This window comes from Phalacrocorax aristotelis, chromosome 1 (genome assembly GCF_949628215.1).
Source record: "Phalacrocorax aristotelis chromosome 1, bGulAri2.1, whole genome shotgun sequence".
Lineage (NCBI taxonomy): Eukaryota > Metazoa > Chordata > Aves > Suliformes > Phalacrocoracidae > Phalacrocorax > Phalacrocorax aristotelis.
In genome coordinates, this window is record NC_134276.1 from 95,463,400 (window position 1) to 95,482,290 (window position 18,891).

Below are 18,891 nucleotides of genomic sequence, written 5' to 3' on the forward strand. Positions count from 1 at the left end.
TCTGTCATCTCTAATTCCAGTTTTTTGACCTGAATTTCCAGATAATATTTGAATCGTGCAGTCTTGTTTATAGTTTCATAACTCTGGCCTTTTTTTTGTCAGAAGTAAAATTTTTGCCAGCTTCTGTGTTTTACATCATCTGCATCACCTGCTGTAGCTTTGTCACTGATTTATGTATTTGTGGTCAGATTGTTCAAAGTGTTACTGCTAAATCAATTTTCCTGACTCATTGTGATCTGTTAAGTATTCCACTGGCTTTATCATAATTTCCAGGGCAAAGTCAGGTTGTTTGTTGTTTTGTTTTGGTTTTTTTTTTCCCCTTTACTTTCTTAGACTTCTCACACTTAGTCTTATTTGCTCTGGCTACTTAATATTTCTTTCATGACTGAACTTGTGCTGTTCATGAACTGACATTCCTGGCATCTACCATATACTAAATAGCTTTCTCTGTGTGTATTTTCCTGTGATATCCATTATACTTGAGAAGAATTTTGGTCTTCATGACACTTCCGTGTTGTCAAGACTCATCTCTGCTCTAATGTATGTGAACACTTGTTGCTATCATAGCTAAGTGTGTGCTAACTGTAATTATCCATATTCTGTTTCCTTCCTTTTTTTCAGGGTAAATTTCATGATAGATTTGCACTGATGAAAGAGTTGATTCTATTCATGGTTATGTATTCTTACCGTTCCTCATGCCGTTGTTAGTGTTCATATGGCATGTGATGCAGCTGAAAACTAAAACGATTTTCATTCCTTTCCCCCAGTTACCTTTGAGCCAGATTGGCTTCTTGATCTGTCTGACTATGTGGTGACGCAAGGGCTAATACTAGTGGTGAGAATGTGGTTAGGATGAAAGTGAGCAAGATCACCCTCCTTTTCCTCTTGTGACAGCAGAGACTTACCTGATTTGAAACAGGCTGTGAAGCTGTACCTTCAGCTAAGGCTTGTCCACATGCAGAAATACAATGAAACTTCTGTTTTAAAATTTACCAGGATATAGTACTCTCACTGGGGAATAAGATTGTTTTTTCTCACCGAGATTCCAGCAATGGAAGCAGAAAAGATCCGCGTGTGCACTGCGGTGGCAAAACTACCTTATGAGAGTTCTATTGCTGTTACTTTGTGCTAGATTAAGCACTGTCCTTAAGAAGAACAGTTACGGCATTCCTCTTGTCTCTCTTGGCCTGTTGGTGGATTCAGCTGAGAACTGGTATCTCTGTAGTCTATTTTGTGTACTGAAGGAAGGTGCTCTTTAGCAAGGGGTTTATGGGATTTAGCAGTTAACCATTTTGAGTGCAGGGAGATTAGTAGTAATGTGTGGTTTGGATTTTTTTTCTTTGTGTGTGGTGGGTTTGGGTTTTTTTGAAGGACTTTTTGGGTTTCAGACAGCTGAAGCAGAGTTTTTAAACCTGTCCTTAGGACATGGTAGTAGTGGATCATTATTTCCAGCATTTTTCAATTAAAAAGGTTAGAACCTGCTTTTTGATAGGTTTTATAGATACAGGGATATTAAATTTCCAGGACAGTGGAATCCCTTTTTGGTTCTGTGGAGGAGTGGGTATACTGGAAATAATTCTGTTTCCAACCCTGCTTTGTTCTTAATGTACTTTCTAGGGTCTTCCTTACTTGTTCCTATCCAATTCCTCTGCTATTTACCTTTTTGCATTTATGTCAAACTACAGCCTTCATTGTATTGGCAGAAGGAGCGTTTAGACAGAAGACAAAACTGCTGTTCCTGTTACCACCTCTCATTTCCCTACAGTGAGGCCAGCATTTTGAGGGGCAGTTGTTATACAAGTTCTCTGGAGCAGATAGATAATTTTCAGTGATTTCTTGAGCATTCAGTCTGCTTAGGCAGATGGTTTGTATGAGTTTAGTTGGAATGGGGCATGTTTAAGGCAGACAGTCTTAAAAGAAATTAGCTTATAACGCCTCCAGTGAGTTTGTGCAAGCTTGGTTTTTCAGAACAAGTTTTCTGACTGAAGTGGTTTTAAGGCAACAGGAAATGGCAAAATGTTTACTTGCAGGTAGCTAGCATGGAACTGTACAAAGATCTCCAGGCTGAGTTAGGCAGTTGGTACACTGAAAACTAGTTGGAAGTTTGGCTAAGTTTGTTAAGCAGTTATGAAGAATCTTATTGAAACATGAATTTTAATGCTGCTATAACTTCCTTCTGTATTTGAGACATTTTATATTATGCTTGATGATGATGAAGGTAGTGCTTGAGTTCCTGTGCTTAGTTTGTGTTTTCTGATTGAACATTAAATGAAAAGCAGAGGGTTTTTTTTTAAAGTAAAATTAAAGCTAGCACAGTAATGGGAATACTTAGATTTAAAGCATTTCAAAATATCTACGTATTTCATAAAGTTAATTTTGTCATGATTCAAGAATGCGAACTGCTTCCAACTTAATATCTGGTTTAGGTGCTGTACCATGCTTTAATTATTTGCAGTTAACCAAGAAATAAGTTGTATTAATTTTGTGCTTTAACGGAAAATTTCTATAATGTGTCGAGAATATCACAGGATATTAGGAGTATAGACTAATAATAAATTAATAATTTTCATGTAATGTTTAACATAGTTTAAAGAAGCCCTTAAATTCTCCATGGAAAACATGAAGGCAGTCAGAAGGGGCTAGCCCGATTTTTCCAGGCTAACTTTAAACTTCACTTTTCTAACAGAAGCTTTATACTATAAATTGTGGTAGTGGCATTGGATACTGCACGCTACAGTCATATGTCAGGTGCTGCATATGAGCATGATTTAACAAAGAATAGGGCACAAGTAAAATGTAGACATAACGATGTAGTAATATCTGTAATTCATTAGCTGAATGGCTTTAGACAACATCTCAAATACTTACAGTGCTGAGTTTAGCAAAGCCTTAAGTGCCATATACTATAAATAATTTCATCTTTTAAAGCCATAAGTGGAATGAACCTGGAAGATGCCGTTATGCTTCCCGTTGGATACTTGAGACAGAATGAAGGTAGCAAAAGCCATTCAGCACCTAGCAGTAGCCTGGTAGAATGTATGAACCTCATCGGAAATAACAGAAGCAACAATGTGTTTATGTCTTGGAGGAAACCAAGGCTAGGGATGCCGCTGAACATGAGAAATGATGATTTGGACGTTTGTACGGTTCGGTGGGGTCTTCCAAGGATGAAATGTTGAAGTGTAACTTCCTCTTTTGCTCTGTTCCCCAGGAAGGATTGAAGTTGTGAATAATGTTAAATTGCTCCAGTATAGCAGGTCAAAGGGAGCGTTTTGATTTAAACTTTTTTCATAATGTTTTTAGATTTTTGTCTGCAATTAATGTTATCTGTAATCCTTAGGCAGTTGGACTAGATGATTGTTTTAGGTCCCTTCCAGCTGAAAAATAATTCTGTTCTTAAATATTCTGTTCTATTCATTGAAGTAGGAGGTGGACACTTGATAGTTTTAGCTTCACCAATCCTGCCTACAAAATTTTGCTAAAAAATTATCAAGGGTTTGAGCCCAGCTCCCAAAAAGAAGTGAGATAGTTTGTGGATGCTTTTTGGAATTTACAGACTCATGTTCTTGTCTAGTTAACCTCAGGACTGATTTAGAGAGGAATTATAGAACCTAATGCAACCTAAAATAACAACAAAAACTTCCTGTGTAAGCTGCAGAACTAAAGTTCTTGGATATGTATCAATGGTTTCACTGCTACTCACACAGTATCAGATACAAACCCCAAAGCTTTTATGAAGTTAGAAGTCCAAGGATTTTATCATGAAAGAAGAAAGAAATATCCATTCCTAAAGATGGAATTGAAGGAGCTTTTGAAGTGGTCGAGAAACTGGTGTTTGCAGTTTGGAGGAAAAAAATCTGTGTAGATGCATCAACATCTCTCTATTTCGTGTCAAGCGAAATGTGAATATTGCAGACTTCTTATGGCAAATCTGAATACAACGAGGGAAAAGAACCCCACATTCTTTGCTGTGAAATGATGTAATGTCTGAACACAAACAAAATCAAGTAGGCTTAAGCTACTGCGAAGTGTAGTATTGATTGCACTCGTCTCACAGAGATGACGCAAAAGTGAGACTGGCAGCTTTTTACAAACCAAATTTTTTGCCTTGGTTTAATTTGCTTTAGTACTTCAAAAATGGGTACTGCTCAACACAGAAACATGAAAGTAATAGATCATTTTCTTAGCAGAGTTGTCTAAGAGGTTACATGTTAACAAAATCAGATTTGATTTGTTTGTTTTAACGTTACTTTGTAGAAGCTAGTATACTTCTTGGGTTGTATGAATTGACTTTGTTGCTGAGTTCTTGCTTTCAAGAAAACTAGACTTTGGTAAAAATGGTGTTTACTGCTCTTTCTCTGGCATGATTGAACTCATTTTAAGAGCCTTTTGCTAAAGTGCTTTTTTGGCTTTGTTTTTTTGATGCTGAAGACGTACTGGTATTCTTTCCTGTGCATAGTTGGCAGTAATTTTTTTACACCCTGCTATTACTGATTTTGTTTCAAACCTATTGAACCTAGACCTTCCTCCCCAGTTAGTTCTGTATTTTGTCTATATATCTGCTCTCTGCTTTAATTTCCAGTGCAAAACCATAACAGTGTCATGGTACTTGGTTCCTCATATGTTGGAAGATACAATGCTGAACCCCATTCAGTGGGAGAATTGCAATGGATGGATATACTACTTCATTGTTACCCAGTGTTCTGAGAGTGCATTCAGCATCCTGCCTTCTTGCTTGCTGTGAAGAATAGTGTTACTGAATATATTATTCTTTATCATCTATACTTTAAAGTTATGTTTGAAGATGGTTTCTGTGTATGCACGTTATTTTTAATTGAAAGTGCAGCTATATATAGTTGGTAGTGATATCAGCTGGTCATCTTAACTCTGTGCGCTATTTCAAACAGCCAAGAAATGTTTTCTTGTGTGACTAGCGAAAGATTTGCAAAACACACATTTTAGATGTATTGGTTCTGTTCTTTAAGTCTACAGCTTAAAAGCTCTTAGCATGAAATAATACCTTACTATATTTATAACTTCAGGGTTCAGAACGGAAAAGGAAATACTATGTCACATGGGGAAAATTGTGTACTTCTCAAAAGTTGTAGGGAAAAGGCAGGTCCCCACTGGTATTTCCAGTTTGGTTTATGTGCTTGATTTGTCAATTACAAATACAGTTCAGATAGTACTTTTCTGGTGGCTTCTGAGCTCTTTTTTCGCCTTTCATAGGCCCAAAAGTTGAAGAGAGTAGAAATAGCAGTTTTAAAAGGACATCTTTATTCCCTTACTGCAAGGGGATAAGATAAATAGCAGTTGGAAACCCCAAAACAGCTAGGCTGCCTTGGAAGAGGATGGTCTCTGGTGTTCTGTCCTATGGCCAGTCTTGTAATGGGTTCAAATATTTGATTCAGCATGTTGCACTCTCATTGGCAGCTAATTGGTGTGAAGGGTACCTTTGTTGCTACTTTTTTTTCCCCTGGATGTAAAGGCTGTATTTCACAAGTTTTCTGAACCACTGCTAGATACTGTTACAACTAATAAAAAAGAAAACTTTCCATGCCAGTACAGAAATATAGTTTACATCTGTCTGCTCTTATGAAGAATATTAATTGGGAAGAATTGTAGGCTGTACTGTGTGCATCCTCATGGAGAAAAAACATGGGGATGAGTCCTACTGTGTAAATTTAGGTGTCTGGTCTGTTGTCTCTTTCAGACTTTGTAATATGTCCCATTCTGTACACTCCCAAAGGTCTCATTTTATAGTGTGCTTCACCAACTAGTAGGAAGCCATTCATACCTCAATGCTGAGAAATTTTCAAATTTCCTCTATTCCCTAGTTCTTTGCTGTAAATATTCATGTCTTACTGAGAAAAGCCTTCATTACTTAAGTGCAATTAAGCTTTTTTTTTTTTGCTACCCTTAATACTGAGAATATATTTTGATTTTTCACATTGACTTTTGGGCATCCAGTAATAGCACTCTTTGTAGCAAAAAGGCAGAACAGTCAAGTTGAATATGAAATAACATTAAAGGTTAATTATCCCTTTTTTAAATTAAGTCTCATAGTGTAACATCTTGCAATTACTAGCATTTGGATTAATGCTTTAAGGAACAAAGATGTCCTTAAAGTGTTCTGGACAGTGAACTTTGCTTATATAGCTTGGAGAGGTGTAACAATGACATCCATTTTAAAATTGGATGAACAGCTTGAAGTATTTGGTATGGCCATGACCAAACTACAGATTTAATAATCAGAAATAAGGAACCAACAGCATTTAATCAGTCTTTGGTGCAATCTTTAGGCATAGTATTTTCTTGAGGTAGTGATAAGTAGACATGATATAATAATATTTACTCCATAGACGATAGAGTGACAACTGCATATGTGTACTGCTTTTAATCTAGAACGTTATTTAAATGTAAAAATTAAACCATGATTTGTCCTTGCGTACAGTGTTGTACTGCTGCCTGGAAAAGACTGAGATTGCAGTTGGACCTGCGATATCAATTCAATCCTAATTGGCTGTATTGGCAAAACCACATTTTTTGGGTTGCAGAAGGGCAGCCTCCTGCATAAATAAACTGTAGCATAATTGGAGAAAAATATAGCATTGTGTTGTTTAGCAGCACGAGATTGACTCTGACTCCGCCTGAAATAAATGTACATACTAAAGTTCTTGGATCTGTTCTTTTTGTTTTGTTTGGTTTTTTTTTTAATTTAAGTTTTGAGGTTGTTCCCTGTTGTACCTCATTCTTTTAATACAAGGTGAAAGGAAGGCTTGCCTGCTTCTTTGAATGTTCATTGCGAATTCAAGAGAAGGGCTGCATAGTATGTGAAAGTCATAGTTCAAAACATTTAAGCAATTTTTAAAATGGGTGTTATCATTTTCCAGATAAAAGTGACTTACCAAGTTTGCTTCTCTTAGGTTATAGTGTATGCATTTACCAGTACTACTTCTGTTCACTTCATTTTGTTCTCAGAAAGTCTAGTTTGTTTTACTGTTGTAACCAAAATTGTAATTTCCCAGCATAAAAACCCACATTACCTAGCTACTTACCAGTACCTTGACTGTAGTTTCTTAATCACTTGGAAATGTTTAAAACAAGAATTTAAATAATAGAATTGCAGTGGCTGTAAATTTTATGTCCCTCCTTCTTCGGTCATTGAGGTATATTGAATATAAGTGAGGATACAGTTTCATACCAGTTGAACCAGTGTAACTCCCATTGAAAGCTCCTGAGAGTGGAGGAATGGTAATACTGGGTGAGAGGCCCAGTCTTGCTAAGCACTCTCTGTGACAACGGTCTGAAACATACACCTACAGAAAAGCATGGCAGCAAGGCCACAGCTCACTGAAGGGAAGGTGGTTAATTGTCTTTAACATTTGCTGATTTTGTATGTAAGGCATCGACTGCTTGCTTTCTGAGTGCTGTATCTTTGGCATTCTTCTCTATTTACTGTCATCTGAGCAAAACGCTCCTTCAGAATAGGAACAGAAATTGATGTTTCTGTCTGGCAGCCAGAACTAAGTGTATGATCTGGAGACCTGATCTCTTGTTACGTTTTCTGGGAAAAACCATCATGTACCTTAAGTAAGCAGTAGTATGCCATCTATCCATTAAATGCCTCAAGAATTAGTGGCAAGTGAATATCTTGGAGAAAGACACTTTTTGCTGCTGTCCAGTTCCCTTTCAGGGCTTGAGCTTCATCGATTATTGCCTTGAAGGAGGACAGTCCTTTGAGTAGTGTAAAGGATTTCCTTGGGGTTTTTGATGTCTTTTGGGAAGTTACTCCATGTGGAAACAAGAAGTTAATAGATTTTTGAATACATTAGTTTTGTTACCTTGACATGCAGAGCCACGTCCTGGGTTCTCAGACTTAGCTTGAATATGGTTTGCTTTGGTTAGAATTTCTTGGGCTCCAAGCTCGGCATTTCAATGAGAATTATATATCAAGACTGAATAACTTCTGGTGGAAGCGGGTCGGCTTTAGCCAGAGAAGCCTGAGGAGAGACTTTACTTCCAATCACCTGAAAAAGGAATTGGAGAACCATAAGCTTAGGCTACTTGTTATGCCAGAAACAGTTAAATGCAGACAGATTCTGCTCTGCTTATCAGTATGTCTCAAGTCTGGTTACATGAGAAACTAGTACCATTGTCTAGTTTTCTGTTTGGAAACTTTTTTTTTTCAAAAGATGAAATAATAATCCACCTGGTTTTGCTGTAACAGAACTATAATAATAATAATAAACTGCTCTTTATGTCAATAAGCCTTCTTTGTCTAATTGTTTGGGTTTGGTTTTTTTCTAATAGTGATGGGAGAAATACTGAATTCTCTATCCCTGTTCTTGAATTATGCCACATATGAGTTCTTCAGTTCTCTTAACACAGGGTATTAATATGGTATTTTCATTTATTTGAGGCTGTTGAACTTTGTTTTCCCCAAATCTTATTCATGTTAAGGCTTCAATCTTTTTAATGTTCTCAGAACTTTAAATTTTCAACCTATGAATTTCATAAGTCCCCATGTTCTAAAAACTGTGTGGAAGACAATAGGATCAGGTTGTCACACCTATAAGTCCATAATATAGATAATAGTCATATTTGTTGCTCAAGGAGGAGGAAAGACCATTGCTTAAAACTAGCATTTTCTGCAGCATATCTCTACAGTCTCTTCAGCTTAGAATGCTGCCTAGCTGGTACTTGAAGACCTGAATGCATTTAGATGACTCCTTTGAGACCATATTTATAGGGTTGAGAGTTGTGGGTCCCTCTGCTTTGCCCTTGACCTGAAAATAAGTGGTAATGCTTTCTTTTGGAAGTTCACTTTCTGTGCTTTCACTGCTTGCTTAAATTCATGTGAATGCTAGGAGCAGGAGCATCTTGTACAAAATGGTCACATACCATTAAGTAGATGTAGCTTAGCTACGCTTAGTCTCAACGTTAAGCTTTGAAGTTAAAAAAAGAAAAAATCCTGAAAGAACTGAAGTATGTTTAATGACATCCCTCTTTATTTAGTTGTATGATATTGAGGGCAAATAGAATTGTACATTTGCATGGGTGTTCTCAATGTTCCAGAAACTTATGCTGCCAAGTGTCTTAATTTCAGATGTATGATATGGAAAGATCAATGAAAAAGATTACTTGAAGTAACCTATTTTTCAATGAGAATAGTTTTAGTTCATAACAATTACAGTTACTCAAAACCTGTCCTTACTGTATCCCTTAAATTTATTGCTCTGAAATAACGTGTTGGAGCCTGATGCAGTTGACTAAGTCTCATGTACACTCAATTCTTTACTAGGAGAAGGAATCCAAATTAATTGTCTTTGTAAAATACACTATTTGAAATAACCTTTTCTCTGTGCTTATCAGATGTTTTTTAAAGGTTGAAAGTTAGACACTTCTTGCTCTACTGAATGGTAGCTTAATGACAAGTTTTTCATTAATCATTGAATACATTTCAATTTTAGTGCATGTCAGTGTTAACGAGCAAATTGCTGGGACCACCAGTTTTCCTATTATTTAAATAATTTCCTCCTTCCTGAAAGAGACAAGGCACAGAGAAGAAAGAAAATTATAAGTGTGTGGGGGTGTGTAGAGATTGTAACTACTGAACTAGGTCAGTGTGACAGTTTTGAGGGAGGTGTTTCTAGATGAGAAGGCATTTTGATTGAACTAAAGGAATAGGGTAGAAGGTTAGATTCCTGACTCTGGAATCTTTAGACTAGAATCATGTCATAACCCTTGTGATGAGTCAGTATTTATTAGGATTTTAAGAAGGCAGTTCCCAGAATCCTGTATGAAACAAATCTGTGACACCTTTCAACCTAGAATTTGTGTTACTGCAGTTAAGCTTTTTTGCAGTCCGGCACGTATGGTGAAAAAGCACATCTTCTGTGACATCCTGTTAAAATAGAAACATCATTCTGTAAATAATGCTGGAGGAAAAAAAAATTGTTTTTCCTTAGCATAGTTGTATGATTTGTAGAAAGCTCTGTTGTTACATGTTGAGTAGACTAGTATCCTGGCATACATTGTTACCGCACTGCAAAGTAGATTTTGTGGTATATATTCTCCCTTGTACATAACCAGAAAACTTTTTAAATAAAGGAAAAATAGGTCTGTGTCCCTAGCAGGGCTTAGATAATGCACATGAATAATAAATAGTATTTTGAGGTCTGCTACTTTCATCTGTCACCTTGCATCTGCTTTTTTTCTGAGACTCTCTAGCTAATTTTGAAGAAAGGCTGCACGTATTGGAGTATTTCCGTCACTTTTGAGGAGACAACTTTGAGAAACTCAGATGAAAGCTGTTCCAGAAGTCAACTGTATTAGAAAATTATGTGTGTTCCTTGATCATTGCATGCTAAAATGCCATTCTTTGTATTTGCTGTTACATGTTATCCTGTAACAGAGTAATATGTACATATTTGCTTCTTATCTAGCACTTACGTAGGAACCTATGTCTGATGTTTTTTTTCCTGGTTTTTGAAAAGATACTTGATTTCCTTTCTTCCCCAACAAAATGAACCTATTCTGCCACACAGGGGTGAGGTTGCTGGCTGTGGAATCTCAGGTGAGGCTCAGATGTGCAGCTATACTGAATGTCTGAGCCTGGAATCAGAGGCCCCTCCTGGAGGGCAGTACCGTGTCCAGCATCCTCTGTGCAGTCTGCTAGTGCTCTGATGGAATGCTCCTTGCAGCCGGTGGTGTCTTCTAAATGGGGAGCATGTGGAGTCAAAAACGTATAGTTGCCTTTTCCTGGTGTTACTAAAATTACAAGGAGTCAGGTGAAGCAAAAGCTTGACTTATAATTTAGTGGTGCATCAGGGTGACATAAGGAGATGGCAAAAGCATGGCAAATGGGAATTTGCTTGGTTGGCAATCAAAAGCAAACATCAGTGGGATTCATTTGACTTGGTCTTCATAGCCTCATACATCACTTGATTAACAATGGACTAGTTAGTTTGTTGTTTATAGGTGTTTGTCTCCATCTTGACACTATCAAAACATCCCTTCAAAGCTTTGGGTAAAGGTGATAATTTTTTTAACATGGCTTAGTGTGCCGAATCCGAAATCAAATATAGTAGAAATGAGACTTACATAAAAATTAATATAGAGTCTCCATTAGAATTCAGCATGATACAAGCAATTGGAATTGGTTCTGTTGGGCTGTCTGTATACTCAAAACCAAGGTGTCACCGCATCAGTTTACATTTGTTTACAAGTAATCTAATTAATTGTAAATAGGTGTAAAGGCTATTCTTGAGCTGAGCCAACTGTGCCTTTAGAGTTTTAACTCTAAAAAAATAGAAATTGAATAATCTGATTTAAAGAAGTGATGGGAATTTAAAATGTCATGGTTAATCACTTCTAAAGAGATTAAAGCAGTAGTGTGTTTTCTGTGGACATGCAGTTTTGATACTTTCTCAAAAAGGTAAACGGTTAAATTAGTGGCTGAAAACAGGACTGGTAAATTACTCCCTTCTAATACTGTTTAAAGTGCATAAATTGTACACGTTTGTATACTCTGTAATTAGAAGAAAAATACCTGAACAAGGATATCCTTGCAATTTAGAATATGCACATACTACAAGAAGCAACTGGACCACTGGAGACAGGGTGGTTTTAGTTAGCTGCAGCATAACTTGAAGTTACTTTTTTATCCTTGGGGATGTCACACAAATGGAGAGGAGAAGTGATGAACTCAATTAAGAAGTTGGCCTTGTCTTATGTACATGGCCAAGTCAAGTGGACTTCTCTGGAGGCCTTGAAATACAGTTTTCTGGGAATATAATTTAAAGAAAATACATAGAATATCATGATTAGAGTCTTAAGCACAGTCACTAAATAAGAGGAAGAAAAAGATATGTTAGTCCTTAATACAAATGGTCTGGTTTAATAGTGTCTAAAAAACTGTATATTTTCATTACACAGATTTGTTTTACTCTGTGAATTTACAAGATTTTGAGTAAGTTGGTTATTTCAGTAGTAGTTTTCTTGTATCTCCTATGTCACTCACCTTGAGTAGAAAGGAATTTACAATAATGCTTTGCCCAGACTGTTCAGCTAAGCCCAGAGGTAAAATCTGAGGCTAAATCCCTGCTAGTGTAAGTCAGCCTAACAGGAGAGCTGCAGTTTTGTCCTGGCTCCCTGGCTGGCATTAGGATGAATATTCTCTGGCCTTGCAGTGTGCTAGTTCATGTTATTAAAGAAACTGAAGAATAATCACAGCCACCTTAAGTTTGGGGGGTGGTAGTAGTGGCGGTGTTTGTTGTTATTTCCTTTAGTACTCTGAACTGATTCACTTCATGATGGTTCACCAGAAGCATTAGAGTAAGGAAGATGATACTGAAGCAGCTTGGACTTGATATAAGTTATTGTGGAACCACAGCTGCTGGTGGTCACTCCTTTCCACAGTTTAAGCTAATCTAGACCATGACTGTGGCTGAAAGGAGCTGTTCCACAATTTTCCTGCTTCTTTGCTACCTCACTCCTTGCACCAGCACAAGTTTTTATGGGGCCATGTCGAGAACCAGATCTGTTCAGGAAGAACGATGGTGATTAAGGAAGGTTTGTTGTGGTAGTTGGCTTAGGGCTGTTGAAAAGTACAATGTAAGTTGGCAGAAGTTTGATTTCATTGGGTTATGCAAGCACCTAGAAGCCTCAGTCAGGTAGTGCAGGGGAACTGACTGGATTGAACTGCAGTAGACTGCAGCGTGTATATGTGTATATATATGTGTGTGTTGGTATACATATATGTGTGTGTGTATATATAAGTAGGAATCTTAGTCTTGCTAATACTTTCTATCTAGTGATCTTTCTAAACATCAATAGAAAACAATTATTCAGGAGGGCATTTTAAAAAGAGCAGCAATTAAAATAAGTTTATTTTTTTAAATTGCATTTAAAAAATCTGTTTCTTCCTAAAGAAAATTTGAGGTGGTAATGTCTTTGTTCTGGACTTAGCAGGTTTACTAATCCCTATGAATATGAATTCTAAAGGGTGGGGATGGATTACCATTGACTGTGTTCAAAGAATACAGTTTTATTCAAAACTGAACACTATTTTAGTGACAGCAGAGATTTCTGAATTTGTGCTGTTAATATTGAGACTGGGCAGGGGAGAAATAATGTATCAGTCAAAATTTTTATTGTATATGTAATGGCTTGCAAATTTGCACAATTTAGGAAAGGATTTTAAAGTGTCTTGGAGAAAGATAACAGCACTGAAAACTAATTTGAGATGAGACGTCATAATAAAACACTGACAGATATGCACAGTGTTGCAGCAGAAATTTCACTCTAACTCGTCACCTTGAAGCTTTTGCTGATTGGATCAGGATCTTCACACTGCCAAATGAATCTTGCTGAAAGCTCATCCAGTTCTTTCTACCACCATACTTGGCTTTTGAACTTTCTGACTACTGTTGTCGGTTTACGTGGTGCTTGGAAGTCTGAGTTACTCTGGAAAGTTATGTTCCGTCTTCTGTGGTTATACAGTGCCCTGTGCTATAGAGCGGAATTGCTGTTATAACTTAATGCAACTTTTTATTTCTGTATTGAACATAATGAAGTTGAAACTGGGATTATTGAACTGTTGGTATATCGTGATTACAAGAACAACAAATAAATCTGATGTCAGAATTTTCTTCATATAATCCACTAAAATAGTTGGTGGGGATGTGATGGGCTTTGCAATGGGCCTGAAAGGCCAGTGGGCCCTGGCTTTCATAGGCATGTGCTGGAAGAAGGGAATACAGGTCAAATGCCCTGGGTAAATACTGACGTGCTAATAGAAGAAGTTTGGCTGTAGGGCCTCTAACTCATTCCCTCTCAGACATCTGTAGTTTGACTGTGTCAGGAGGAAAGTATTGGAAAAGATGACAAATTTGGCTTGTTGTGCTCTTAACCAGGTTCTCGATCAACACCTTGAATTCAAATTGAAAAAAATTTACTGTAGCAATTCAAGCACAACAGAGTCAGAATAAACAGCTGCATTTTGGAATGTGTCAGTTTCTCAGTGGTATAGACTTAATTATTAGTGTAATTTTTACTTAGAACATTAAAATAATTTTAATTATTTCAAATGTTACCTTCTTCTGATGCCAGTCATACTCAATAAAAAGAAATACTAAGTCTAAAATACAAGATTCTTTATAGCAGTGTATTTGGTTTTGTAGTGCTCTTTTCCAGGTATGGATTACTTTTATATGCTTGTGTCAATATAGCATTTTTCTCCCTCCCCCCAGGTTATGCAATGGTCTCTGCAAGATGGCATGTTCTGGAGTTGGAGCTTTTTAAGGCAAGCATATGCTGGTACCTCAGCTTTACTAAGTGGACTATAATTTCTTCTCTCACAACAACTACATAAGCAGACAAAATTGCAAAGATCTGCCCTGTGTCGAGTATGACAGCCACGACTCGTGGCTCTCCAGTAGGAGGGAATGATAGCCAAGGCCAGGCTCCTGATGGACAGTCCCAGCCTCCCCTCCAGCAGAATCAGGTATGATGTTAACAATCAAGTTGAATAAAAATAAAGGGGGTTATTCTTTTAGAAATAGTGTTTCTGAATTATTTGAGTTTGTGTATTCCTAGAGATGTCTAGTTAGATTTTTTTTTTTTGGGGGGTATGTCTGGAAGTACAAAAAGATTTTGAGGGCTGAAGGCAGTGCTACTGGCAAAGTAGATACAGTTAGGGAGCACTGCATTGCAAAAGATGCTCCCTTTTCAGGCAGCGGCGTAGTTCTTTCAAGCATATATGTTTTGGATAAGAAGCTGTCTTGGAATAATATCAGAAGCTTCCTCAGAACCATGTTTTAGACTTACCTGCCACAGACTGGTAAAACTGCTTGCCATGAGTTCAGTTTATACTCAGTTCTGCAAAAGCACTTTTTGGTTAAAACATCTTACAAGCAGGTATCAGCTCACTAAGACCAGCTTCATCTAGGTCTCCATTCATCGTACTAGACTTCTGAACAACCTAGCATGTTTCTGTTGAACGGGTTATCCTGCTTTCAAAGGACAAGTAAAAACTTTCTCAACTACTGTGCTATAATGTGATGATTATTCTTTGCTGGGGAAAAAGTCCGAGAAAAGGTGCTTTCAAACAGTGCAGCCAAACCCATTTAAAAGAAAAGCCACGCTACGCTTAGTCGTTTAATTTCAGTATCAGGAAGGTATTTAATACCATAAGGTTTAATCGTTGTTACTTCCTGAGAATGAATTGTTCTTTGGAACATGTGTGGTGGGCTGACCCTGGCTGCCAGATAGGCCCCCACCCCATCACTCACTCCCTCTACCTCGGTGGGATGGGGGAGAGAATCAGAAGGGAAAAATGAGAAATTGTATGGGTTGAGATAAAGGCAGTTTAATAAGTGAAGGGGCGGCGGGGGGGGGGGGGAAACAAGTGATGCAAATTCAGTCACTCACCACCAGCTGATGGATGCCCAGCCAGTCCCCAAGCAACAGCTATCTTGGAAAAAACCCCTCCCACCCCTTTTATTGCCAAGTGTGACACTATATGCTATGGAGTTTCTCTTTGATCAGTTCAGGTCAGCTGTCCCAGCTGTGTCACCTCCCAGCCTCCTGCCCACCCCCAGCCTACTCACTGCTGGGGTGCAAAATGAGAAACTCAAGGCCTTGAATCTGTGCAAGCCCTATTCAGCTTGCACAGCCAAAACACTGGTGCGTTATCAATACTGTTTTGGTCACAAATCCAAAACCTAGCACCATAGAGGGTCCTGTGAAAAAAATTAACTCCATGCCAGCCAGATGCAGTACAACATGTGAAAAATGTTCTTGAGGTTTTGGTTCTCCATTATCCTCCTATATCTTGCTGTTCTGATTTGAATCTTTTTTATTGTCAGTTCATATTATTTCTATATACAAATAAGCATGCATCTACAAAATGCATTGTATTTTGCATGGCCCATCAAAATGGGCTTAACTAACCATGTTCTTGGAGGTTGGTTAGTAGCCAGCTGTAGTAGTGTACTCATTTTTAGCAAAATTTTTAGAAAATGTTTTTCGTTATTGTTTTTTTCTGTGCTGTTGCTGAAGTTCGTCTCTCTACCTAAAATAGTAATATCTTCTGCAGAAGATTTGTGAAAACTGGAGCATCCCTGTAGTCTTTATTTTCACCTTCTAGATAGGTGGTCTGCTGAAAGTAGTAGTCTGCTACAAAACCTCCCACTTTCCCCACTGGGAAAGCAGCTTAATTTTTAAACTGTTGAGGTGCGTATAGCACATTTTATGCTCTAGTTCTTGTTAATAAAGCTGAAATAATATTTATTATATTTCATGATGACAGGTACTTACTTCAGGTGATTTTTTTAAAAAATACAATGTGAATGAAAAATGTCAAAATGTGGCACGCAAGTGCAGGCCGTATTTAAAGTATATTCCATAACAATTTTAGACTTCTTCACCTGATTCTTCCAACGAGAACTCCCCAGCTACCCCGCCCGATGAGCAGGGCCAAGGAGATGCTCCACCCCAGCTTGAAGATGAGGAGCCTGCTTTTCCACACACAGACCTGGCAAAGTTGGATGACATGATCAACAGGTACTTTCACACTTTTTCAGAGGGTGTAGATTATTTGTGCAAATATCTTGATAGCAGAATTGGGATTCCTGCATCTTTTTTTCACTGGATTTCTTGAAATACTTCTTAAAATTGGGTTAGAGTTGTAAAGAGAAAGAAGCTCAAATCAGAGTTTGTTGGTTTTTTTTTGTTTGGTTTTTTTTTTTTTTAAATGGAGTGCTCATCAGGGCCTTTAAACATGTATTTTCTTACTCTCTGTTAAAAGCATTACAAAGGGGCAATGATTATTGATTTTTAAGAAGCACAGTTGAAATACAGGGGTCTTTTTGTTTTTGGATATAGGCCTCGATGGGTTGTTCCTGTATTGCCGAAAGGGGAATTAGAAGTTCTTCTAGAAGCTGCTATTGACCTAAGTAAAAAAGGTAAGCTGAAAAGACAGTTAATTATTATTGGGCTGGTGAAGTCTTTTCTTGTTCTTTTGAAACCCTGGTGGAAGCTTAAAAATTCTCAATTATTTCTGTTACAACCCTGGTCCTGAAAATTTTGAGAGTGGTATGCAGAACCTTCATACATCAGAGATTTTAGAAAGCCAGCAATGTATTTAGAAATTAGGTGCCTTAGCATGAGTAGGGAACTCGAATAAGCTCACAGCAATAAACATCTGGTCATTCCTGTCCTACCTGTTTCCTGTATTCACTTTGATATTGGACCTGGTGGGTTTGGTCTCTATAACAGATACTAAAACTCAAAGAATTCTATTTTTTAAAAAAAGAAATTGCTATAATCTGCATTTCCAAATGTCTTGCCAGAAATTTTTGTTCAAATCTGGCACATACATACTTTTGAGGGTATTAGAGAAAAGTTAGGATTTTAAACAGTGTGACTTAGACAATAATTCTGCTGTATTGCTTGCTGTGTCTGACTTGCTTTGAAGTTGGAGGGTTCTATATCAGGACTGTGTTTGTGTTTGCTAAATTGTACTAGTCAGACTGACAAGTTCATCATGTGTTCTGGAAAGTTCTGTTCCCCTAGAAAGTGGCTTTGGTCTCCTCTTTCAAGTGTTTGTTGCCCCAGTATTTGAGTAATACCAGAAGTCAGATCAAAATATTTTTCTAGGAGATATACACTTACCAGCTAGTTGTGTTTTAAATATAGTGACATCCAAAGTGCCTGTTCCATACTTCTGAATAACTGGACCTGGACAACTTAATTTCAATGTTAATAAAGGTTATTCCTTAGGCAGTTTTAAAAATAAAAAACTGATTGTGACTGTGATATTCTGAGTTATATTGATTGTTTTCTATAAGTGGTTTTTTTTGCTTTGGAGCACTCTTTGGAGAAACAGAAGTGAAGGTGCACCCTTGTGATCCAAAATAGGATAATGACATGTTGCCAACACTGATTTATCAGCCGTAGTTACACTTGGAATTGGCTTCTTTGCATGTAGCTAGGTCTGGCAGGAGTCCTAAGGTGAGTGTAGAATTTTCAAGTGTTCGCATCTGTTCAGGAGCAAAAGAAATGCCAACTTATGGAAAGAAAAGGAAGCTATCTCTGTGTATGGGCTGTTGGAACGGTGCAGTAAAAAAAGTATCTGCTTGTGATTTGTGAGAGAGGAGATGTATGTACTGCCAGGCTTTAAGTCATTGTTTAAAAAGACAACAACGACAAAAAACCACAAACCCAAAAACTGTCAATGCAGTGAAGGAGTAAGAGCATAATGAGATTTTTTGGCTACTCCTAACATCAACGTACTTCTCCAAAGCATCAGACTTAGTTGAAAGTTCCTAAACAAAAAGTCCTCTTTTCCTCTTGAAGTTGTGCAAAGCAGTCAAGTCTATTCATATGCTTTATGCACTTTGTTTTTCACTAAGTTGTTGATGTCTAATTCTGAAAAGGGCTTTTTGCTATTTAATTGTTCTTCCTCTTGCCCTCTAGATGAATTCTTATGTGTCTACCTACGCAAGGATTATTGGCTAAGAAGAAAACAAGGAAAGCTGTTGGAAATAGTTGGTTGTTAACTGTGTTATCTTTACAGTTACAACCTAGATTTTTCCCCCCCCTCGCTACCTGAAGTTACATGATGGCTAAGATGGTTCTTTTCAAAATAACTTCCAGTGCTCAAGGAATATGATCGGGTGCTCACTTGATGTAACTGACACTGGGTAGCTCAAAACTTGGCAGACGCTGTTTCAGAGCTGTGTATATATAGAGAAGTAATATAAATGATTCTGTTGTGTATGTTTTTTTAATAGATTGAGAATGTGTTCTATTATCTCAGTAAGATCTAAGATTGGACGCCTTGCTGGCTGTCCATGGGCATTTTTCTTAATCTGAGGAGTTCTG

At 37.5% G+C, this 18,891-nt stretch overlaps 1 protein-coding gene across 2 annotated transcripts in view; it reads left to right on the forward strand.

Annotated features, from left to right (window-relative positions):
* USP9X (ubiquitin specific peptidase 9 X-linked) overlaps nucleotides 1-18,891 on the forward strand; it is a 103,717-nt gene that overhangs the window by 10,398 nt on the left and 74,428 nt on the right. For both annotated transcript variants that reach the window (XM_075098254.1, XM_075098261.1), the window contains exons 2-4: nucleotides 14,256-14,509; nucleotides 16,424-16,569; nucleotides 16,891-16,970. In XM_075098254.1, coding sequence (XP_074954355.1) covers nucleotides 14,414-14,509; nucleotides 16,424-16,569; nucleotides 16,891-16,970 — 322 coding nt within the window. In that variant the 5' untranslated portion in view covers nucleotides 14,256-14,413. The remainder of the gene's footprint in view (nucleotides 1-14,255; nucleotides 14,510-16,423; nucleotides 16,570-16,890; nucleotides 16,971-18,891) is intronic.